The sequence below is a fragment of the Populus euphratica genome, unplaced genomic scaffold (assembly GCF_000495115.2).
Source record: "Populus euphratica unplaced genomic scaffold, PopEup_1.0 scaffold58.1, whole genome shotgun sequence".
Lineage (NCBI taxonomy): Eukaryota > Viridiplantae > Streptophyta > Magnoliopsida > Malpighiales > Salicaceae > Populus > Populus euphratica.
Window position 1 is genome coordinate 1619472 of NW_011499864.1, and position 25730 is coordinate 1645201.

A 25730-nucleotide genomic window follows, 5' to 3' on the forward strand; every position below is an offset into this window, starting at 1 on the left:
AAATCTCATTTTTTTATTTTTATTTTTTAAAACCAAATTGTAAAATTCTTTGGCATTTCACTATTCAATATTATAATAAAATACCAAGACCTTTCAGTGTGTGTGTCTGTATATCTATGTTAGGGTTATGTTATAGAAAGTTTATTGTTTACCTAGAAGTAAAACCAAGTTGATTATTACCTGCCTCCACATAAAAGGTGTATTTTGTATAGCCCGAAGATCATATAAATAAAACCTAAATTAAATCAATAAGAATAAAAAATATTTGATACTTTAATAAGGTAAGCAACCTTTAAACCAAAAAAAGTGTGGAAGACCATCTTATCTATATATTTTTACATCTTTTTTTTTATTGAACCATGAACTTTTTCAAAAATATTATAATGAAAGCAACATAAAAGTTTATGTCTAGATACTTGATTAAATAGAACTGTCCAGTTTTTATAAAACTTATCACTAAAATATCCCTAGATGAAGGATTTATAGGTCTAAGTGGAGCAAGAAGGTTTTTTCATGTGATGGAAAATAAAAACTATTCACTCCGAACAAGGTTTATGGATAATTGATTGTTTGACAATATTCAAGGAGTGCATATCTTTTTACTAAACATGGTGCATTGAATTCATAATTTATAGATACAGATACTTTTTATAAGTGCCAACTAATATCATAATTAAATTGCTCTTTACTTTTTAATTATTTACTAACTATAATCATTTTTTGATAAATAATCATTATGGGTCAAACTTAATATAATTTTATAAAAAAAAAATTTATCATTAAAATGGATAATTAAATCAAGAATTATTTTTTTTTATCATTAATCAAATCATTTATAAGTAAGCATCTTTTTTAAATACGAGAAACATAAAATTTCTCTAGTACCCAAACCTCAATTTCTCTTACTTGTTGTCTCCCTTGTTTAGCCCTTTCTCTGTGGGGTTATTGTGTAACAAATATATAATATTACTAGAATGTTCGTGAATTTTATTAGCAATTTTATGAATTAATTCTAAAATATAAAGTTTTCTTATTATATCAGGCTACTTAAAAAGATTTGTCGCTATTCCATCAAGTATTATATTTTTTCCTAAGCATTTAGATTCAAATACCCATAGATTTGTTGTTTGTTCAAGGTGCTCTTATTACACTTGTAATCTGTAAAAGATGAGAACCAAATGAATATATATCACTTGTGATAACAAGCTTACAAAATAAATTTGTTTTATCATAAAAGATTTGTTATTCCCGCCTTGCATACTATTTGAACAATTGTCATCTTAATTATTATTTGAACAGTTAAAAGTTATGTGTTGCTCCGAGTAGAGATGGCATTTCTCTCCTACACGTCGATGGAGTTTTAAAAAAATCCAAACGTCTACATATAAAAAAGATAAAGGAAAAGCTTTGGCTAAAAAAGAAAGAAACACATAGAAGTTGCTGCCTGCCAATGGAACTTTCAACGATCATTGGTCAAAGTAAAATATTGAAAGCACAAAGGTATGCCAAATGCTACAATACTGCAAGTTTTGCCCGCTTTACAACCATAAATTGAGGTTGAAGATGGAAAAGCTTCGCTCTGGATAAAACAGCCTGACAAAAGTCAAAAGGAACGGTTTAAAGCTCTCTCTCTCTCTCAACAGGAACACCATCATAAAGCATATCATTGAATATGGCTCCCTAATCATTCAACAATATAGCCAATGATACTGTTATCATCGTCAAAGCATGGGGCTACCTAGTTGTGCCCCTCTCATGACTTATAATTAGTTGTTGATTTGGCCTCTCATCTCAGCTTTTTTGGATGGTGTAGTGTTTTAGAAGACAGTAGCTCAAGTCCAAAAGCAAGACCAAATACTTTCTCAGGGAAAACAAAATGCCCTCTGTGCCTGTTGTGTCACACATCCGACACAACTATACCACACAGATATTCCTTTCTTATCTGCCTTTCCCAGCCTGGCATGAAACCCCGTTAGGTTGGAAAGGAAATCCATGCAACTATACGCCCATGCGCGCTAGCTAGCTAGCTAGATAGATCTTCTTTCTGTTATTAATTACTTCCTCTTGTTTAGCCTCTTCATCTTTTTAAGAAGTTTTTTTATGATCAATTGATCAGACTCAGCAAATTCTTGAGGATATGAGACCTTTTTCTAGCAAAAATAGTTGAAATTAAGAAGTAATCCATTGACTATGAGAAGCATATGAACAAATTAACGACTGGATCGAGTTGATGACACTCGTAAATTTCAACTTAAGAGATCTCCTCGATGATCATCCATGACCTTAATTTCTCAAGATTTTAGCAATAAATTGTTAATAATCTTTAACCAAAAGAAAAGGGCACCCAAAAAATTATATATGTGACCTAAAGCACTCATCAGATCATGCATAATGCTAAAAAAAGAGGACAATACCACCACCACCATCACCATCATATATATATATATATATATATGAATCAAATATATAGACGGAAGCATACATATACCAAGATATAAAATTATATAGAGTTTCTCTCTTGCTATACATTAATTTCTAGTAAGAAAAAAAGAACCCTTCCCACCTCAAAACAAACACCAAAAAAAGATAAGAGAAAAAAGGGTAAGGCTAAGGATGATGACACAACAACACAGTAACAAACCTCTCACTGAGGACAAGCAGTATTAATGGTGCACGAAAACAATCAAAATAAAGATGACAAATTCATAATAACTTCACAGTTGCAATTCTGTAACTATCATCTTCAACAACAGGCTCTCATGGCAGTGCAAGTTTTCTGTGCTTCATCATGATCAACTTAATTAATTACCTGTTCGATATAGGGTTTGGACCGCTAGGAACTTCATGAGCCTGAGCTCCAAACTTCTTACGCGTGGATTTTGATGATGGTGGTGATGATGAAGAAGAAGAAGTGCGCGTGCCTTGCGTATGTTTTGGATGCAAGTTCATGGTAGTAGAGGCTGGTTCTGAGGATTCTAATAGAAGCCTTTTGATGGAAATTGATGCAATAACCGTGTCTGTTGGGTTTATTGGCTTGCTAGGGCTAGTGAGTAAAATAAAAACGAAAAGAAGTGCAAGGAAGAGAAAGAAATGGTGTGATCTTTTGAAGGTTTCACTGCTTGTTGACTGTGATTTTGGTGTTGCCATGCAAGTAATAGAAAAAAGAAACCACCCCCCAAGAGCCCACAAGGGTTCAATATCCATGAACCAGCACCAAGGCTAGCTGAAGAAGAAGAGAAAGAAAGAGAGAGAGAGAGAGAGAGAGAAAGGGAGAGGAGGAGAAGCTTCAGCAAAAGTGAATGGAAAGGAGGATTTGAAATTCGATACACATTTGTTGAGGGGCCAAGGACCAACTTAACATTAAAGATGCTGCTAGCTACGAGGCTGTGCATTTACCAATAAACCCTTTTCGTGGATATGAATAATTTTTAGCTTAACCCTAGCTTCACAAAGGGATATATGATATATATCATATAGTTTTTGAAATTCAACTAGTGTTTTTAGCACCACTAAAATGCCCTTCTAAGTTATATAATCCTGTTTTAAATTGTGGTCTGGTTGATTTTCATAGTATTTTTTATGTTGAAATATATTAAAATAATATTTTTTATTTTTTTAAAATCAACATGTAAAATATATACAAAAATTAATTTTTAATAAAAACTAAAATTTAAACTTTTTAAAAACGAGTAGCTGATTACTGGGAAAGGCTGTTGCTAAATACAGGCAAGTATTCAGCAATTAATATCAGCCCAACTGACTCATTTATTGATATTCTTCTGGGCTAAATATCATATAATAAAAGGACAAAATCGTGTTTGTTTGAAAAAAATAATATTAAAACATAAAAATAAACTTGTTCCTGTAACAATTTTAAAGTTGATTCTCGTTGTTCCTGTAACAATTTTAAAGTTGATTGATCTTAGTAATTGTTGATGGAATTACAGGGATTGGTGCATTGAATAAGGGTGATATAGTATTATCATAATTAAGACATTAATGCACTAAATTTAGTGATCGATGGAGGACAAATATTAAAGAATGTTGAAAGGTAAAGCCAGCACAAAAATAGAAAGAAAGAGAAGTGGTGGAAGGAGGGGTGGTGGCTTTTCTCACTTGGCCGGTTCCCCAAGAAATATTTCTTTGACTTGGAGAGAGAGAACCCTAAAGAAAAATTATTTATTGCGATCTTCTTATTTCATCACTTTCTTTCCACCAAGAATTGGACTGTCCCCCTCTATTTGGCGCGTAGTTGTTACCCTCAAATCATATAATTGTATATATACATCCAATGAAATCAGTGGATTAATACAAACACACTTTAACCCTTTTAATTTAATTTAACACAGGTAAAGTTTTAAAATATAATTTATATTATTTTTTAATATATTTTTTTAAATAAAAGTTTTTTAAATTTGAAACTGCATAGATTGATATTATTTTATATTTAATTTTTATCAAAAAAATAAAAATAATGAGATTCGAACTCGTAACCTCTTGATCATTAAAGCTCTGATATTATATCAAAAAATTATCTCAATTTAATAATTTAAACTGTTAAATAAGGTTTAAGATAAAACTTATAATATTTTCTAATAAAAAATATTAAAATATTTAATATAACATTGTATATTACACTGTTTTTTATCATATAATGATTATTTTTGTTAAAATTATGCATCAGATAAATATTTTTAATAATGTTTGGCAAAAATATCCCTTAGAACACAAAACAACTATATATATTTGTGAATGGTTTGGGACGGGATAAATTTTGAGAACATCATGGACAACGCCTATGAACGGCGTTAATTGTTTTTTAAGGGATGTTTTTTATTCATTTAAAACGGTATTTTTATTAATTATATTAAGTTATCATGTGTTCCCCATGTGACCTTTAATTTTAATAAAAATAATTGATGGTGGGGTATATAATGGAAACAAATTAAAAAAGTATGATTGAAAAATATTTGACGTACAATATGTTTGTATTTTGAGTGAAGACGTACGTTATCTTCTCTTTTTTTTTTTTTGAAAAGACATTATCCTTTTTAAGAAGAAAAAATGGAAATTTTTCTATAAAATAAATTATTATTCTGGTCCAACATTTAGAGAAATTAAAACAATATATACTTGACATTTAGAGAAATTAAAACATTTAGAGAAATTTTAATATAAATAATTAATTGTTAATCCAATTTTTTTCTTTTAATTACCTAACTAGAAATAATCAACAAACCTTTATTAAAAAAAAACATGATGAGAAAAACCGCAAATATTCAAAACTAAATAAATTTAAATGCGAGAAATAGATTTGCAAACAAAGAAAATATAAAAAAAATAACATAAACTAGTCTCGTGAAACCGCATCGCCTAGCCCTTTGGTTGAAGTCAAAAGGAGTGAGAATATTTTATATGCTAGGAATGATTTGTTCAAGGAGCCCGACTGCGCTATGGATTGATCGAATTAAATATATAACTGTGTTGATAGAGAGGTTGCTGTTGACGGGAGGCATCCACGGCAGCTAAATGCATAACTGTGTTGTAAGAAAAACTAGATTTCCAGGGTTTTTTTTTTAGAGGGAAGGGAATTGTACAGTAGTCATGAGAATTCCTCTCACAGCTCTCGATCAAAGATAATAATAACGTCACGAGGATATTGAAACCATTTGTGACTTAACCTGGCCAAGTTCAGTCCTGACATTTCCAGGGTTTTTCTCTTTTATTTTCTGGAACACAATGTGCGATCATGGAGCTCAAGATCATCAGCCAAGGAGAGTACTAAGAGGAGGAGCTGCTTGGAAGGAGAGTAGGTCTAAATTTGGCAGCGCCTTCGAAAAACAGTCGTCGGAGGAGGCGTAATTGTTTTTGTTTTCGGGAAACAAAAATAGGGAAAAGGGGCAAACGGAAAGCAAAGCATCGAATTCTGTTCCAAGTGAACACAGTGCTGCTTCACTCATGCTTTGATAGTTCATAGTGAAAGGCCGATCGAGAAATGTGTCTCCCATAATGGGCGATGCATGGGTCCCTTCTGCCTCGGTAACTTTCAGGAGAGGAGACGGGTCCCGGAGCGTTCAAGGCCAATTTTGTGACTAGCTTTCACCGATCACCCACCAAGCTTTACAGTGTAGTATGATTGAGTGAATCATCATCGTTCTATATGCTAAAACGTATAAGCATCCCCTCAACGATCCTTTTTTTATTATTCTTTTAAATAATTCTAATGTGTTTGTATCCCCTCAACGATCCTTTTTTTATTATTGACACTTTTGTTTTTCTTTTAAATAATTCTAATGTGTTTCTGTTTGAATTATTCCTATATATTAGGTTTTGGTCAACACTAGTGATAATAATTTCTTGTTTATATAATTAAGTAATGATCAGAAGGCTTTCCATTGACATTTGTCTCATAATAACATTTTGTCTTCCTTGAAATTTGTTGAAATCTATGCCATTATATAGAAGTAATTAGTGTGCCATACTTTCTCCTTGTAATTATTAACTACTTTTTTCTCACGAAAAACCAACTTGACCATTTTCTGCATCGTCCCTCATGAAGTCAATCCAATCTTTTGTACATTGTTTATATATATAACACATAGAAATAGAAGAGTACATCATATAGCCATAATTTCACTTAAATTTAGTTATTATCTCATATTGAGACGAGATGAGGATTTTAGTAGCTTATATGATATTAAAAAGATTTTTTTCATTATAAAGTATTTTTTAAAAGAAAAAATTTATTGAAAGTCATGTGAGACAAAATTTTATAGTAAGCCTAACATGTTATAGATATAGACACACATTATTAGTAGGTGTCGTCTGTTAGAACGAGTCATGTGTTTTACTTAACCTTCTTATCTAGAAGACTCTAATAAGATTACTATTCCATATCAATTGGAAGATAGAATTTTGATTGTTTATATGATACCAAAAACACCTTTTTTATTATGAGGTATTTTTTTAAAAGTAAAACCTACATAAAATTATATAGGATAATATTTCATGATGGGTCTGCCATATTGCAGAGATAGACATATATCATTAGTTCAATTATTATTTTAAGATAAAATAAGTGAAAATAGCCCAGATAAAAAAATTCAATTTAAAATTATTATAAAAATAAAATTATTTTATAATTTTATTTTTATTTTTTTATTTGTTAATATTTTTATAAGTGACCGAGAAATAAAAACCCACATATTATTTAATTATGTTAATCTACTTGCTACTGATATTAAAAAGATTTTTTTCATTATAAAATATTTTTTAAAAGAAAAAATCTATTGAAAGTCATGTAAGACAAAATTTTATAGTAAACCTAACATGTTGTGGATATAGACACACATTATTAGTAGGTGTCGTCTATTAGAACGAGCCATGTATTTTACTCAACCTTCTTGTTTAGAAGACTCTAATAAGATTATTATCCCATATCGATTGGAAGATGAGAGTTTTGATTGTTTATATGATACCAAAAACATCTTTTTTTATTATGAGATATTTTTTAAAAAATAAAACCTACGCAAAATCATATGGGATAATATTTCATGGTGGGTCTGTCATATTGCAGAGATAGACACATATCATTAGTTCAGTTATTATTTTAAGATAAAATAAGTGAAAATAGCCCAGATAAAAAAATCTAATTTAAAATTATTATAAAAATAAAATTATTTTATAATTTTATTTTTATTTGTTAATATTTTTATAAGTGATCGAGAAATAAAAGCCAACATGTTATTTAATTATGTTAATCTACTTGCTATTAGTCTTAAGAAAAATAAACATTTTAATTTTATTAGTTATTTCACGTGAACATTTCCTATTTATATGTATCCTTGATGGTCAGCTAAAAATTAATATGTAAAATAAAACATTTAAATTGTATTTATTTTTATTTTTATTATTTTTTTCAGATATTTTAATATACTAATATCTAAAATAATTTTTTTAATATTAATTTAATAAATTTTTAAATAAAAAATATTCTACAAAACAACAATAATCACGTATCCAAACAAGTTAACTAGCACGAGGCCCCAACTATCAAGCGATTTGACCTTGTTGAGGTTAACTTTCTACCTGCCAATCTTGTCAGACAAATCAAAGCCAAAAGTCATGGTTTTTGCTTCTCAAGAAATTCATGAAAAGGGATGACAAACCAATAATACTCGTTGCTTTAATTAATTTTATATAATTGAAAGGAAAATCAATTCTATATTAATTTGTTGGTGGGGGTCGACAGAACCAGTTTCACCACCAATGCGCTCTAATTGGGTCTTCAAAGCCAAAAATCACAACATTACATGACTAGTTATGTATAATAATTTGGTTGTTGTTTTGAAGCATAAAATATAAAGATAGTCACCATATAAAAAATTAAAAAAAAAACTTATCTTTTTGTGTTTTCCATTTTAAATAAATATAAATTCATTTAAAAATTATCTCATAAATATATTTATTTTTATACTTGTCTTCATCGTCAAACTAAACATGTTTTTTTTATTATTATATCTATTTTTTATCCTAAAACATAAACAATTATTAATCCAATAAATTCCCTAATGCTCCATGTACTGGTTTGACGAAGATTCATTACTATAGTCAATAAAAAAATAAAAGAACTATTTTTTTAATGTTTTTATCTTTATTCCTCTAATTAAATATATATTTAAAATACTAACCAAGTGCAATCTCAACTAGTATTCATCCAATAAATTTTGCAATACTCCATGTGGTGGTTCCACGACATTTTGCTAACATAGTCAATGGAGACTGCCCCAGAAAAACTCAATTTAATTACTCCTCGTATATTGTCGTCAAACCCAAAAAAAAAAAAAAAAAATCGGGAATGATTTCACCGTCCTAAAGCAAGACAAGAGCTCTTTAAATAAATAAATAAATAAATGCATCTTTTCTTGTATTAGGTAAGCTGTGAGACAGCAGCACAATCTCCACCATAATATATTGTGGGCCAAATTTGTCAACAAATTGACGTGAGCCCTCTATCTGTATAGTTAGGTTTCGTCAAGCTAATTTGGTGAGCAAGCCTAATCATGCCCCTAATTACTTCTTAATTACTAGGAGTGCGTGGAGAAGAAACTTGCATGCTCCCCTAGTTTTAACTTCTTGATTAGGATGATATGGTGGGCATAATCCGATAGTTCCAATTTCTTGATTGAGGCAATTGTCTTCTTCATTTGTCGAATATTGAGAAAGAAGAAGTGTTTAATTCTTCTTATTATTCTTAATATATCACTGTTATTAAACTTAATCCAACTTTAGTAGATTAACATGATAATTCATCTCCTCATATTGAATTTTAAATTCATAAGACTTTACTTGGTTAGATATGATTGATAAATCAATTTAAGATATAATTAATCCAATGAAAAATCAGTTTGATTTTTTTTTAAATACTTAAAATGTTATATTTTATTTTAATTTTTTTAATTTTTAGAATAATGTTATTTTAAATTGACTTAGATGAATCTAAATTAACTCATTTAAAATATTTAAAACATGAAATGGATTTAATAACTTTATAATGTACACTTAAGGATTAAGTTCTCTTTTCTTTTCATGCTCAAACAACTAGAATAAATTGAAAAAGGCACGGAACCGTGGTGCATTGGTGCCTGCGTTTTGTCGTCATCATATGGGCATGACATGTTTGCCCACACACACAAACAGATATATACATACATATACATACATATATATATATGTTCTTGTTGTTTATATTAATTTTAATTTAGTTTTTTTTTTATCTATTGTCAACATAATTTTTTGGTATAGTTTTATAAGTATTGAACAAAAGTAGTGTATTCTCTCACAATATCTTCTCTCTTTTTAATTTTTTTTTTCAAAATAAGGAAACGTGGGATTTTCTTCAAGATGGTGTGCAATATATACTCAAGTCAAAATGTATTGTTTCATACTAGAAATTTGACCCATCCTCTGTCACGGGTTATAACATTTGTTTTTTAAAAAAAACAACAACTTGGTTTGATAAGTTATTTTGATATTTTTTTATATAAAAAAAATTAAAAGTGTAAATAAAAAAAATTTATCTAAATATCTAATAATATAAATCAATAATTACCAATATAAATAAACAAAAAAAATTTAATAACAACAACTAAAAAAAATTAGAAAAAATAAGAGATAAATGAGATATTTATCCATTTAAACCAATCAAATTTGTTTATTAAAATCAATTAAAGATAATAAAAATAGCAACACATATGAAACTAAGTGAATAAAATGAAAGAAAAAAACCTGTAAAGCCGAACACATCAAAAATATTATTTTAAAATAATTATTTTCTTATAAAATAAAGCTCATCTGCATAAAAAAAATTTAAAAAAAGGCTTTCATAAATTAAATACAAAAAAAATATTTTTTCAAAAAAACTATTAAAAAAATACTAGGATAAACCGATAAAGAAAAAATTGAATATATCTACAAAACCAATCGTTTTTGGAAAGAAAAAAAAGCAAAATGGTAAAACTGTAAAAGTAAATGAATAAAAAAAAAATCTCTAACCATAGCAACTCTTAAAATTTTTGACCTGTGTCATTGGACTGTAAGCATGACAAATAAAAAATCATAAAGTTCAATCCCTAATAAATTAAACACCAAAAGATGAAATCGAGAAAAAATTTATAACACAAAAAATTATAATTAAAAGAATGAGAGCATCAAAAGTTTGACAATCAAAATAAAAATTAATATTGGATTGTTAAATTAAAAAGAAAAGAAACTTTAACAAAAGAAAAGAAAAATCAAAATAATAAGGGATAAATTGAAAAAAAAAACATAAATTTTGATTGAAATATGAAATTAAAAATAATAAAACTTTAAAGAAAAAATCAAAAATCAAAAGAATAAAGATTGAATTGAAAATAATAATCCATGAAAAATTGTAATTCCATGATGGAATTAAAAACATCAAAAAATTTTGTAGAAAGGTCAAAGATAAAATTAAAAAATAAAAAGAAAACAGGATTGGTGTGCCCTTTTACTAAGAGAGAGAAAAGTAAAAAAAAAATAACCACTAAAAAAAACTATTTATCGACAATCACCACATGCCATATCACGAGAGAGAGAACGAGGCAAAGCTTCTAACAACATAGCAAAACATCATATTTAGAGATGGGGATACATTTCATGTGCTGCTAGAAGATCACAGATATATTTTTTGATTTAAAAATTAATTAAATCAGATTGAAAAGTATCAAGACCCCTTATTATTATAGCGTTTACAAGACAACAATGTGAAAAGATAAAATCACCATAATACCCTTTAGTTATTTTTTCCGGTGGTGAAAATGTCGTTTTATAAACTTGCAAAAAATATAAAGGCATAAACACTCTTGTTTCGTGGTTTTTTTTAGCTCGGGAGCAAATAAATAATTATATTGTTTTAAAAAATTAAAAAGATAAAAATAACCTCTAGTAATTTTTTAATGAGTAGTTGGTGTTTTTAAAAAGATAAAATTACCCTCAAAACAAGAGCAATCAAAATTCTTTTTAAAGAAAAAATTCATCACTATACTGCCATAATACATGATGTAATATCTTTACTTCTATAATAATTGATATAGTAAAAAAGGTAAAAGAATATGTCTGTTAAATAAGTTTCCTTTATAAATTGATTCTCATTAAGAAGCCGTAACTAGAACAAACTAAATCACTCGAATTCTATTCATAGATTTACTCAATAAAATAATAACTCGAGCTCTATTATTAGGTAAACAAACCGAGCTTAATCACAATTTTGAAACTTAATTATTTTCATGAACAAGCTTGAATAATTTACTATTCAATTCGAAGTACGGGTGAGCATAAGATATTTTATATAAAAAAATAATCTTTTGAAAAATATATTATTTAAAAACAAGATATTATTATATAGTGAGTAGAAAGTAATTACATAACACACATAAAATGAAGTACAATGTGAATTTGACATTCAAAATTGAAGCTAGAATATAGTACTGAGATAATAGAATTAATTTTTTTTAAAAATAATATTAAAAATATTTGAATTTATGAACAAGTTCAAGGTGGATTGAAAAAGGTAATTATCCAAGCTTAATTACTATTCTAGAGCTTGATATAATTGTCAAACTACAATAAACACACACGAATTTTAGCTGTTTCAAATAAAATTACTAGTACTTGAGAATGGTAGTTGAACCTTTATTTTTTTACATTGATTTGATGTATTAATATTAAAAATAATTTTTAAAAATAAAAAAAATATTATTTTATATAATAAAAAATACTTTAAACCACAACATTTACAACATTCTTAAACATCCCTTTTAAATCATATAATTAGTGCTGCTGCTGACAATCACGTATGAACACTAAGATTTGCATCACGAGAAAGGGTCAAGAATTCATTCTTTGTTCTAGGGCATCAGCCTTACAGGTATATTTCAACCAGGAAAAAATGATCGAGCTGGTACTGTTCGCGTTCGAGAAGAAAAGCTGGGAATTTCAAGTTTAATTTTGTTAAAGAATCACTTTGCAAAGCATATAATTATTGCTTTTGATCTCTCTATATTCCTTTTTTTTCCACTCTCATGGCTGCTAATATAAAGCAGTCAAGCTGGTATAAAACGTATCTTGCTGAGAGGAGGCATATAGCATATAAATATTTTAAAACCATCCACTGCAAGGCCCCACTTGAAGCTATATCAATTCATGGAATCGATGAAGCGTAGAAATGTTTTCAATTTTGGACCTTCAAATTATCCTCATCCACGTTTAATTTCCATGGCTCCATTTTCCCATTTTAGCCTTAGCAAAGAAAAAAAAAACACAACTCGTACCTTTATTGTTTATTTGAAATGTAATTAGTTTTTAAATAAATTTTTTATTAAAATATATGGTAATGATATTTTTTTATTTTTAAAAAAATTATTTTTCACATCAACATATTAAAATATCTGAAAACACTAAAATCATATTAATTTAAAAAATTAATTTTTTTCAAAAATAATTTTAAAACATAGAAACAAACCTTTAAAATCTACTATACATAATGATCACCAGTTTAAAAATTATTATAAAAACACAATTATCTAACTTGGTCTAAAATTAGGATTATATATTTATGGGTTTAATTCTAAAATAATATTATTTTAATTTTTTTATTAAAATTATATTAATTTTAATAAAAACATTTAAAACAATATTTAAAATTAACAAAAAATAAATTTAATTCAAACTTGACCCAGTTAATAATTAAATTAATTTTAAATAAAATCCAGATGAAATTATATTTTGAATATACAAGTTATAAGATTAGCATGTTAGGTCAGTTTATTTAGTATTATAATAATTATTATTTTTAAAATATTTTTTATTTATAAATATTAAAATACATGTTAATGATATTTTTATTTTTAAAAAAATTATTTTTTATATCAGTATATCAAAATATTCTGAAAATATTAAAAATATATTAATTTAAAATAAATAAAAAATAAAAAAATTATTTTTTTCAAAAACAATTTTAAAACTTAAAAACAAACAAACCTTCAAAATTTGCTACTTTGATCACCAGCTGAAGAATTATTAAAATTTCATCCAATTATTTATTTTAAAATTAATTAAATTCCTCGCAAGCTGAGTTAAACAGTCATAATTATTATAAAAACACAATTATCTAACTTGGTCTAAAATTAGAATTATATATATTCATGGGTTTAATTTTAAAATAATATTACTTTAATATTTTATTAAAATTATATTAATTTAAATAAAAAATTAAAATAATATTTGAAATTAACCAAAATAAATTTAATTCAAACGTGACCGAGTTAACAATTAAACTAATTTCTAATAAAATCCAGATGAAATTATAATTTGAATATACAAGTTATGTGATTAGCATGGTGGGTTAGTTTGTTTGGTATTATAATATTAATTATTTTTAAAAAATATTTTATATTTATAAATATATTAAAATAATATTTTTATGATTATTTTAAATTTATTTTAAATATTTATACATCGCTGAAAATATTAAAAAAATGTTGCAAAAGTAAAACGGTCTAGTATGAGTTAGCTGTACCCAGCAGCGCAGACCAGTTTGCAGGGTCACATGGCTGACATCAAGAAGTGTCAGCCCAGTAACCCTACTATCCACCTGATTTTAAATCAAATCTTTGCTTCTGTTACTGTTTCGGATATTCAGCTTCACTGTGTTCTTCTCAAATCTAATCCGCGACTAGCAGTCGATCCGTACAACTTTGGAACTCATGCTGTGTAACCCAGCAAATCTTACTTTATTTTTTCATATAAAATAATTGAAAATTCAATGGGATTTAACAAACAATTTATTTTCAATAAATTTATTTATTTTTCCTTGCCTACCAGGCCAATCGATTACTATTAACTGCCTAATCATAAACAAGATTGGAAGATATCCATATTTGTAAACAAAAATTTATTAAAATTATTTTTTCTTTTGATTTTTGTATGATTATGTTATTCATCGAGAATCCTTTAAATACATGAAATTGCTTGGAAATCCTTAATATAGAGGATTATAATTTAAACTCTCTAATCCAAGCTACAAATCTTTCAATTTTAAATCCTAAATTAGCTTTAAATGTAGCTTTTACGAGAAAATATTTTTTTTAAAAAAACTATAAATTATAAATATTTTTACAATAATACAATTAATGGTATCATTGACTGCATTAACAAGCGGAGCCTTAATATTGCGAATTTATTTGAGCAAGTCAATTTAGAATCATAAGAGTAATTTATCTCATTTGCATTCAAGATTAAAACAATAAAGGAGTACAACATTTCATACTACATGAAATTGATGAACTCTCACCAAGTTAATGAACCATGGAAGTTGTTCATATATTTTCAACAATAAAAGAAGCACAAAATCCCATTACATTTAAGTATCTTGTAATTGATTGTGGATCTTCCTGGTCAAGAAACCAATAAACTCAAACATCTACATGAAATTGCTTGTCATACGTTGATATGATTTGCCATGGCATAATCTAGGAAAAGACATGTCCTTGATTCTTTTTTCAATTCAGAATACTAATGTTTTGCCTCCGATTTACTATTTTACAGTGATTGATTTATACACTGTTGTAGAGCATGTAGCTATGCAAAGGACGGCTAAAATGCAAAAGCAAAATCAGGAGATCATGCAAGATGTATCTTCTAAGATGCTTTAGAAACATTTTTCAATCATTCCATTTAGTGATTGGCTTTTGGATAGGCATGAATTATAGTGATTACTTTGGACAAGACAACAATGTGATTTCCAATTATCATTTGAAAGGTTATGCTATGAAAAAGGTTAAAAACAAGTTTTAGGCTCGTGGGCTCGGTGGTTTGTGCGGTGCATGTGATATGATTTTTTTAATTATAAATTTAAAAATATTTAGCTAATCAATATACATCATAAAAAAAACACCGTAAAAAAAATGTAGGTTACATGACAAGTGTGGAGGATATATAGAACACTAATCATATTTGAGTATTTTAAACTTATATTTTTTTTTAAATTAAAAAAAAAAAAAAAGATCTCTTTGGGAACTATCCATATGCATTCTTACAATAATTCAAGCAACTTAGTTGACGAAAACAAGGACCCAATACTTGTTTTGAACAAGACAGAATAAAGAAAGATTTCCCACTCAGGAGCCGCACACAAGAGGGGTTAAAATTATAGCATAAGCTTGCATGGGCGCCTAATAATTGAATCCATCAAAGGTCTTTCCTTCATTTCCCTATCTCAATAAAGTCATGATTCATTATCTATATCAAATCACTACAGTGCCTTCTGCCCGGCCACTCTGTCCCAGAGGGTTCCCCCCACTGCTGAGAAAAAAATACAATAAAGATAGAAAAGTCGACACGACCTCCGTGGCCCTCCCATCAGGCCCCCCCACACACACAACAAAAAAAAAAGAGAAATGAAATAATATCTAGTATATTTCATAATTGTCCAATGATAGAATGTAAAAAGAAATACTAAATTTGTATGGTGAAAATATGCCATATGTGCATATCCTATACTCGTTACAAAGTGCCTTAAAATAGTTTTCTTTCTTTCTTTTGGTTTTCGGATGGGGATACATCATCAGCCCTCTAAGTATGACTTTATGTTGGTTGTATTTGTGTTTTTTCTGCCTGTCTTGTCCACTTCAGGTCATTGATGAGACATGCTACCACGCCCATACAGAGAACAACCTTGGATGAACCTCAAAAGAAAGACAGGAAGGAAGAAAAAACAAGGAGGAGGAAGAAAAGATGGCATAAATCTCAGAAAATTTAGACATATAGAGCATGCAATTAGGGCATGCAATTCAAAGAGGCAGCTCCGAAGTGCTAGACCTTGCTTTATAAAAAGGAGTGGACACCATGTATTGATTAATGTATAATAAGAAGTTTCCTACTTAAAGAGATAATCATGTAAAGATGGTAGGGCACAAGTATAATCTTCTGAAATGTACTTTTGCTTTTGAAATCTTTTGAAAAGAATTACTACCTCCGTGCTTGTCACTTTCTCAATGTTTTGTGTGCCCACCATTTGCTCCATAGACATTGAAAACTAAATTATACATGCAAAAGAAACAAGCACAGCTCCAGCCACAATATACTGATACAATCAACCTGAGAGAGATGGCTCAATGTTTAAGAAGATGTCCTCCCTCTTTAGCCCCACTCGAGGCCAAACCTCTAACCTGATTATAACAAGCAAAATATTCATGAATCCCTCGTACACTTTCTGTTTTGAAAATACATTTATTCACTCAAAAACTTATGTGTTCGTGTCTGTCCATACAACCAAACATATTTATATCTTTTATGTATACGTTTCTTCTATCCTAGGACACTACAACCTATGTGAACAGCCTGGTTTTAATTGAATCGGAAAGATGAACTTAATCTTGGTTTGAAAAGACAGCCTCAAAGGATCCATCTAGCCATGAAACCAAGCTACTAGAAATACAGAAACATCCAACCAATTCACCATCACTATCTTAAGATAGCCGAAGCATGTCATGTTTGCATGAAGGGAAGAATAAAGAATTTTCAGGCTGTAGCAATCTTACTTCGAACCACTATATAAGAGGGGCATTTTCCTTTGCAAATTTGGTTCAGGCCAAATACAATCCACCCCTCAATTGAACCACCCAGGCCCCTAAATGCCTAAGCTTCAGCAGCCATCTCACATGCCCATGTCCCCGCAGAGAACTAGAGTTTCAATATTATTGCAAGGGGGAGGTTTGTCCCTGGAGCTTGACAATCGAACAGTTCTTTGTGACTGGGAAATCCAAGACTTCATGTGTGCACAAATATTATCAAAAACACAATGCAAATAATGCTCCCTCTTCTGGCACGTGGACCAAACCTGGTGCGGAGTGCAGACCACCCCTTCCCCCACTCGATCAAAGAGGTTAAGTAAATGAAAAGAGAAGGAAAAGACTCTGGGTTCAGCACTCCCTCCACTTGAGTTCAAAGGTTACGTAACTACGGAAAAAGGATAGCAACAGGCATAAAAAGGTAGTGTATAAGTACCTGTTGTGACATGCACATTCTTCACAAAGGGACAGGTGCAGACATTCCATGCTTCCATAACTTGCATTTTCTAAATAATTATCATGAACTTGAAATGATACCTTTGAACAGATGAAAGCCAGTTCTTTAACAGAAACTGGTGAAGATTCTGAGATTTATTAAGAAAAGATTTAATAGAGACCCCAAGTGGCCAAGCAAAAATTCCAAGGTTCTAATGACACATCACCGTGATAACTGATCTTCCAACAGTGACTGCTATAACCAAAAGATAATAATCCTAATGATAAATGATGAGATGCAAAATTGTAATTAAAACAGAAAATGTACCATTAAAATCTCACTTCCATCGCAGGGACTGCCTAATTCCAGTGTAAATGAGTCCTAATGACCTCCCAATCAACGTAACTAGGAAGAATGAAATAGCATTGCTGACTTTGTCAATAACAGCTCTGACCAGTGGCATCAAAATGTCAGATAACTCTAGGTATAGACTGAAGTAGTATCTCCTGCAAAATAACAGTTCCAGAATAGACTTTGAGAGCACATCGAAGATTATTAAAACATACAAGCATAGATTAATCATAGAGAATTGGAATAAGTGCTAATAACATCAACTTCCTACTGCTAGACTGGGAAGCAGGATGTTCCTACTGCCCATCATGAACGTGTTCAAGGTCTTAGCTAGCCAGGCATCACTGAAATTGTAATGAGTGCTAATAACATCGACTTCCTATGACTCCATAAATCTCCTACTGCTTGGTCTTCACAATAATATTTTTCCCTTTTGCAAAATGCAGAAAATAGGTATTAAGTGCATGCTACTGTTAGACACCACATGTCACATGATAAGTGCTAATGGTAGTACAGTAGCGGGTTGATTAGGAGGGAATCATCTGCCTAAAAGGAACCCTGGTGATTCTCCCAACTAGACCAAATCCATTATTACAACACCCCATCAGAATTGAAACTCTAGCAAGACTGCAAAAGAAGAAACAAGCACAGAAATTGGTTAAGGGCATAATACATTTGGGCAAAAATGTAAGAGATAAAAGACAGCAGGGTTGGTCCACTCTCTTTGTCAAGGAGATTCACGGGGTAGATGCGATTAATCTCGGAGGCTGTTTTTCACAATATGCCAGTACATCTTAAATGCAGATTGAGTGAATTCTCAGAATACACTTGGTTCTTTGAGTTGATGAGTTGCACTAGCACATCAACTCACATTTCCACACCTTTTACTAGCTATATCCTAATTCAGCAATAGCTGATAAACTTTCTCAACAAGCACTTCAACTTATCACTTGCAGGGTTACCTCAAACATTTTCCAGAAGCATCAGTTTCTATCTAACAATAACAGTTTCACCCATTCCATCGTCCATTCTACCAATCAAGGTTGTTAAAATGGCGAATTGACTCGTAAATTATGATTTTACAAGTCAATATATACTTATTGGCAAAATCACTTAAAAAATCAAAGACTGATAAAATCATACCGAAATCATGTAACATCGATAAAATACGGTAAATTCATAATTTTACGACTGATTTTATGATTTTACAATAATTCCAAATTTCAAATTCCAAATTTTTATTTTCCTCATGGCAAATCCTTGTGTTTACTCACTAACACACAAGCACTTATATCCATGAATTCTTTCTTTAATCAATAGTGCAAGGATGAAGGAAACATAGTCCTGTGTAAACCCTTCTTGACAAATACAAAATTGTCTATTATAGGTTAAGACTTCGAAAATTCTTATTGTATAGGGATATCCTTACGGACAAGAGTGACAAACTATCCTTTGAAGTCTGATCCACCATATGCTTATGCCTAAATACCTAAGTCTTTTCAACAAGTTTACAGTATTATGATTTCTCTATAGAAAATCTCATAACTTGTCTAAGATATGATCTAACAAGGAACCAGATTTCAAGATTAAAAAAATAAAGATCTTGATTTGAATTCTTTGATTCATTTGTTTTAGTTTATACAAGCTTACAATTCCTTATCTATCCACTTCTTGAGATTCATGGTGTGTAATAAACAATATCTTAAACTTATGAAAGAATAACAATAACTAAAAGAAAGCATAACAATATCAAGGAGTTATGTAATATTCATCAAGGCAAAAGACATCAGATAAGCTAAAACTATCACTACAGCTGGTTATGCATTTGGAGGGAGCATTGAAAAAGGTGTTAGCCAACATGGGAGCATAGTTATGAAGACATAGTTGTTTTCAAAGTTTTTCCTTGGATGTAGAGTCTTACCAACAACTTTCAACTTTTTTCCTTGGATCTTGCATGGTAGGATTTTATCATGCAAGAGCAAGTACACCAAATCTTTGTTGATGGAATTGCTTATTGTTTGTATGAGACATCTATGAAAAAAAAAAATTACTTATAATTTTACAATCCGAGTTTACAGAAAGTGTTTTTAACAACCTTGCTACCAATACATAACAAATCTCATTCTTTATGGTCTGCTTGGTGTGCTAGTAAAAGTATTGCATTTGCAATCATGAGGACACAAACTCAACTCTTGAAAGTAGGCATTTTGTGCGACAACATTAAACAATAATGCTTTCCGAATTTCATCTCAAGACCCCATTTCATTAGGATTGGGACCGTAACTTGGTAATGGCTTCCACATTCCCAATATTATCAACTCGCATGACAGTGAGTTACCCCAGTTAACATCCCTAGTTCAGCAACCCTCATGTTCTAACCTCATGAAAACATCTGACGAAGCCAAGGGATTTAGCTTTGGTTTGAGGCAAATATTTGAGCTCCAAGTTCTAATTATATGGGGTGTAGCCAATTCTTTGTGGGAGTTGGTTAAAGTTTTCCAGAATGCTAAACCAACTCCCAGAGAGAATGGGCTGAAGCCTAATCCCACATAAGTAGAGCTCGGAGCTCAGATATTTCTCTCAAGCCAAACCTTGAGGGTAGAATATTTGCCTCCTATTATTCCTTGCTTTAATATTTTCCCAAAGTCAAAGCCAAATCCCTAGGCTGCATCAACATCATATACACGTTAAAGTGTCAAATCAGTGATACCGTCCAGGGAGTGAACTTGGGAGGTATAGAAAACAAAACAGAAACAACCACCTTCTAAATTTACCATAGAAAGGCATGCTTATGCTATATGCAGGCAAGTGCGTGCATGCGCGCGCGTGTGTCAAGGTGGATGGAGGGGGGTTTGTAAAGCATAAAGACATACCACCCTGTCAAGGCCCTCAGTTCCTTTGTCCGCTTTACAGGCATAGAGAAGTGGCTTATGGCACTAAAACATGAAGATTGCATCCTTATGGATTTTCTCAGAGTAAGCTTCTTCCACCAAGTATGCTTTTCAATCTGATTCTCACAGGGTTCTTCAATGAATTTTAATTGAAGGGTACACAGATCAAATCGGTCCTCGTACATTGATACAACTGCCTCCAAATTTTGATACAGCCACTGATTCAGAGCTACCTGTTAACAATATTCTTTAGCGAAAATTCTTTATATTCAGTAGCAGCTTATATTAAATAATCAGAAAGAATTTCATTTTTTACTTCTTGGAAGAACTAAAACGACACAAAAGAAGAGAAAGAAGGAAAGAGGAAAGCTATAGAAATTGCAATATCTTTTCAAGTATTCAAAGGTGACATCCCTGACCACCAACTGAAACAAAAGTATAAGCCAATGACAGAATAGACAAGAAAGTTAACTGAGTCAGAAAAACAAGATACCAAAATTTTATGATATGCACGCAGTTAGCCCTGTATAGGGACAGGGAGTGTGTAAGGGGGAGAAAGAGAGAGAGAGAGAGTTTTTTTATTAAAAAAAACATAACAACTATTCCAGTTAATAAACCGGTTGTGCACTAATCAAACTCTCAAGCTAACCCAAGAAAACTAAATATACCTCATTCCGTAATCTCTGGAGTGCTCGGGTTGACATATTACACATAAACATATCCAGGCTGTTCATTTCATTTGATAAACTACCATCAACAGAAATAATCTCCAAATAAACACTAGCAATCCCATCCGCTAAAGTTATCACCAAATCTTCCAATATGGAATCTCCATGCAAAATAAACAATCTACAATCATAACAGCAACTCTTCCTGCCGAACAAAGATAACAGAAAAGTAAAGTAAAGCAAATATCTCGCCATGCATAAATGAAGATAAATTATACAGTGATCCAGCAAACAGAAGTAAAACTAATTTGAATTCCCAGACAGAAGTGCCAAAGGAATCAGCCAGAATGCCTTAAGAAATGTAAATGTGATGCAGTTTGTAATTAATTAAGATTCACAAGCTTCTGTGAGAAGCTGATAATGATATGTCCTATCTTAGTAACACTGCCATACGATAAGAAAATATATGTGATCCATGAACTTCAGGCAATTACATCAGAAACACATATGTTGATTTTCCAATTACCTCTATGCTCAGGAAACCTCTCCCAACAATAAAAAGAGCACACTGGAAGGAGCTTTTGAAACCGCATCCTTTTCCTTTTAACTAATCAGTACACAATTTGCTGGGTCCACTGATACTGTGTATCAGTGCAGAGAAAACACATAGAACACACCACCTCTGTAGCATTTGTCAGAGGGAGCTTATTTTAGAGAATTTTTTAACTCATTTTTTACACCATGAAAATTTTAGGCTAACATGTAACAAGGGTTTAAAGAAAACAGGATATTTTGTTAAGCAATTATTGAAATTTAGAAACAATGCTTTATCCTGGCCCTCGGAAATTATAGAAACAACTAGTAATCAAGGTGACAAGAGTACATTCATTTGAAACTGAATACTATGTGCTAAATATGGTTCTCAAGGATGAATCAAGCAAATATACATTAGGAGAGTTGATCAACACCATGGCCTTCAATTCTTTCTCGATCAGCTAACTTTAACAGAAGCTCTAGAAATGCACCAATGGGTATTTAGCCAAACAGTACTCTCGTCTTTGCAAAGAAAGGAAGAAGAAGATAATCATCAAAGAATCCTTCTGGATAAGATACATAAATTTGCTGTTTTTCCAGACTGAAAAAAAGAAATTATGTTCCTTTCTTTATTTTTATTTTAGAATAGTAACAAGATATCATGATGCTTAGTAACAAAACCAAAAATGGCAGAAAAATGTTATAGCCGTCCCAATTAATTGCACTCAACCCAAATTCTAAAGGATTCAAAATCAAGTTTTGTGGAAGAATGAGATGAAAATTCTACAGTAGTTTACAAGAGGAGAAGAAACAAGGCAAGAAAATCCTTGCAGGTTTTACCTGAGAGAACCAAATCTAAGAAAGTATAATAATTCTGCATAGAGATCCTCTTTGCCCGACTTTCTTATATTCTGTAAAACAATATCATCTCCTTTCAATTTCTCAATCATCAAAGAAACAAGCTCCTGAAAAAAGAGGAGTTACATCAGCAAGATAGGTGGAAAAAACTTAAAAACAATACTTCAAGTTTATCCAATTTACCTTGTCAGACTTCTTGTTTTCTAGCTGAAGCTCCTCTACCAGCCAAGCCATGCATACGGGGTGACAGGATTTTTGAATAATTTCAGGAAAGATTGCCAACCAATCATCCATGCTAACAGCCTCACTATCAGCAAATACATTCTTTACCTGAAACCAGATTTATGAAACCCTAAATCATCAAAATGCAAAAATTACACAACAAATTAAAATCAGGGCTAGGTCTCTATACAGCAAGAAGCTGCAGATTCATTTAACAAAGTATGTTGACTAAATTTGTTTTTAACCATGCTACGATGTAGTTTGCAGATAACTCCCAACCTCTCTATAGTAGTATCTGAATAGCATCCTTATTTGAACAACTTCCATACCTCAAACATGTTCAAATTAACCTAAGATTTGCAAGTTAGATACAAAAAATCACAACAAAGAGTTATGCAAAATCATTATAAATAGGTCATTCCAGAAATGCCAGAGTGGCTTGCAACTACAAGGCTATGGTTTGAGTCTTGGGAGAAACCAATTCATCAAATGATGCTATTGGAAGGGGTATCTCCAAACTTTCTTCTCTTAAGATCCTGGTAAGTGGGATAATGACTTTAAAAGAAAAATAAGTTCCCAGATGTTCAATCAGTAAAACAAATAGAGATTTTCACAAACCATTACTTTTATTTGGTAAGTAAAAGTTAAACTAAGCTCACAAGTAAAGTAACTTCAGAATACCTAATGTAAAATGCCACACAATCTTTTTTTCGTGTTGAAAATATGATTGATCACCTATCTTGCAATTACAAGGAAAAATTGCCATTATATCAAACTTTTTTTCTTGTTTTTCTTCCCTTGATAATGCCTTTTGAACCAGCTTAAGCCTTCATCTAGCTAAATGAAAAGCAGTGATTTACTCAAAGATAAAAAATTAAGTGAAAGCAATTCCTTTATCAGCTAATGGACAGTTATAGAATGAAGAGACAATTATGGCAGTGCCTGCCTCTTCCTCGAGCCACTGAAAAGAAGCCCACAGTAATCGCAACTTTGGGCTGTCGGATATAGCAAACAAACTTAAAGGTCGCTTGGCATGCTGTTGTTCAAATTGAAGGAATTTGTTTCCCAAGTTGCTCCTGCGTTCTATAGCATCTAGAGAATCCAAAAGTTTTTCCTTCACTGCATCCCAAGCATGCTTTAAATTAACATGGTCATCTTTCTTTCTATAACTGCAAACAGAGAAAATATTTTCACTAGCTAAAAGAGCTAAAGCATACATAAATAAGGGCATTGCAATCTTTTCTTCGCTAATTAGAAAAGCAAAGCAGCTTGTTACTGTGCAGAGTAAAACATCTTTCAAAATTGAAATCTCCATTCTGCTTACCCTTACCTACCAGAAGACGTAGAGCTTTCAACGACCACATTGTCCTCCATAAAACTCTTCTGATGAGTGCAATTGGAGTTGTGTTGGGGAATTACTCCAGCCATATACGTAAGAAATATACTAGCCATCAGAAGTAACTGATCGCTGGCAGAAACCCAGCCGGATACCATTGCACCATTAGGGTCCACCAACGATCCCAGGCAACAGCACTTAATGGAATCCTTCCTGGTAACAGGGTTTGCTTTGAAACTTAATAGCCCACCAGAGCATGTTTTCAGAGTAGAGACCTGGACAACTTTACAGTTTTGGTGGGAATAATTTCTACAGACACGAGTAAGAGAACATTAGCACACGACTTGAAAATAATCTCATTTTACTTTAAAAAGAAAAAAAAAAAGTGCGCATTGTAATGCAATTGCTGCCCACATTCTCGGTCAAAATCATTCGAAATCCATGAACATACGCAGAAAACAGGGAAATAAAATCACAAATACAAATATTATTTTGTGATCTCCTCGGAAACCAATTCTGCACAAAACAAGATTACTGCCGAAATTGCAGCCCTTGGTAAAACCCTAAAAAGTCAAATTCGATGCTTCTTCTTGACAATGGCTGCCTATCAGCTTCTCGAATCCAAAAATATTAAAAATACAGAGTGCGATAGCAGCCCACATTCTCAATCAAGATCATTCAAAATGCATGAAAATACTCTGAAAACAGGGAAATAAAATCACAAATACTAATAGTATTTCCACCCTATCACCTTGGCAAAACCCTAAAAAGTCAAATTCGATGCTTCTTGCCTATCATCTCCTCCAGGTTTCAAAAAAATCCAAAAATATTTAGAGAAAAAAAAAAGACTAAGACAATAATGAATGAATACCTTTGTGAGTGCAAATTGTTGGGGGTAAAAGAGGGCGTCGTCTCCTTGACACGGTTTCTCCTCCACATATGAAAATTGCTAAATGAAGGTGAGGAAGAAACTACATACTCTGCCATTGCTACTCCTCGGTCAACAACGCATGGCGTCCATGTAGTATTCCAAATTTTCTGCACTAAATAAATAAGATTAAATCCAACCAAAGATGATCGATTTTATATCATAACGACAACGTATATTACTCTACCTGCAGAGGGCAGGAAAAGTTTTGATTATTTTATTATTATTATTATTATTTAAGATGATGAAAATGAAAGGTTTTGGATTGGAATTGTATGAACCTCGCTGTTGTTAACTAGTAGCCAGCCACGCTCCTGCCTGCTTCTTTATTCTTTTCATTTTTTTTATTTTTCCTG

The 25730-nt window shown here is 30.9% G+C and overlaps 2 protein-coding genes and 1 long non-coding RNA gene across 8 annotated transcripts; 1 reads left to right on the forward strand and 2 right to left on the reverse strand.

The window, feature by feature from the left end:
• Nucleotides 1-2445: 2445 nt before the first annotated feature.
• Nucleotides 2446-3347, reverse strand: CLE41 (CLAVATA3/ESR-RELATED 41). Its single transcript, XM_011026404.1, has one exon. It carries the CDS (start codon nucleotides 3202-3204, stop codon nucleotides 2806-2808), a length of 399 nt encoding a protein of 132 aa, XP_011024706.1. The 5' UTR covers nucleotides 3205-3347; the 3' UTR covers nucleotides 2446-2805.
• A 12579-nt stretch (nucleotides 3348-15926) lies between these two features.
• On the forward strand, nucleotides 15927-17853 carry LOC105125794 (uncharacterized). Its single transcript, XR_842292.1, has 2 exons — nucleotides 15927-16751; nucleotides 17587-17853. It is a non-coding gene; the product is annotated as an uncharacterized LOC105125794 (long non-coding RNA).
• LOC105125793 (phosphoglycolate phosphatase) lies at nucleotides 17699-25730 on the reverse strand. 6 transcript variants are annotated; one of them, XM_011026409.1, is made up of 9 exons: nucleotides 25656-25730; nucleotides 25318-25484; nucleotides 24441-24755; nucleotides 24057-24279; nucleotides 23072-23218; nucleotides 22871-22995; nucleotides 21497-21701; nucleotides 20811-21061; nucleotides 17699-18092 (listed from the first exon to the last, which is right to left on the reverse strand). In XM_011026409.1, the coding sequence occupies exons 2-9, from the start codon at nucleotides 25431-25433 to the stop codon at nucleotides 17924-17926; spliced, it is 1551 nt and encodes a 516-aa protein (XP_011024711.1). In that variant the 5' UTR covers nucleotides 25434-25484; nucleotides 25656-25730; the 3' UTR covers nucleotides 17699-17923. The 6 variants fall into 6 exon arrangements, with proteins under 6 accessions (XP_011024711.1, XP_011024712.1, XP_011024709.1 ...); XM_011026410.1 differs by having other exon boundaries at nucleotides 25318-25489; nucleotides 25656-25673; XM_011026407.1 differs by lacking the exon at nucleotides 25656-25730 and adding an exon at nucleotides 25562-25649.

Coding starts and splice junctions, on each gene's coding strand:
- CLE41 (XM_011026404.1), bottom strand. CDS start 3,204: ATGGATATTGAACCCTTGTGGGCTCTTGGGGGGTGGTTTCTTTTTTCT.
- LOC105125793 (XM_011026409.1), bottom strand. CDS start 25,433: ATGGCAGAGTATGTAGTTTCTTCCTCACCTTCATTTAGCAATTTTCAT. Junction 24,756..25,317: donor AACAATTTGCACTCACAAAG/GTATTCATTCAT, acceptor TCGTGTCTGTAG/AAATTATTCCCACCAAAACT. Junction 18,093..20,810: donor CTGAGGGCCTTGACAGGGTG/GTATGTCTTTAT, acceptor GTTATTTTGCAG/GAGATACTACTTCAGTCTAT.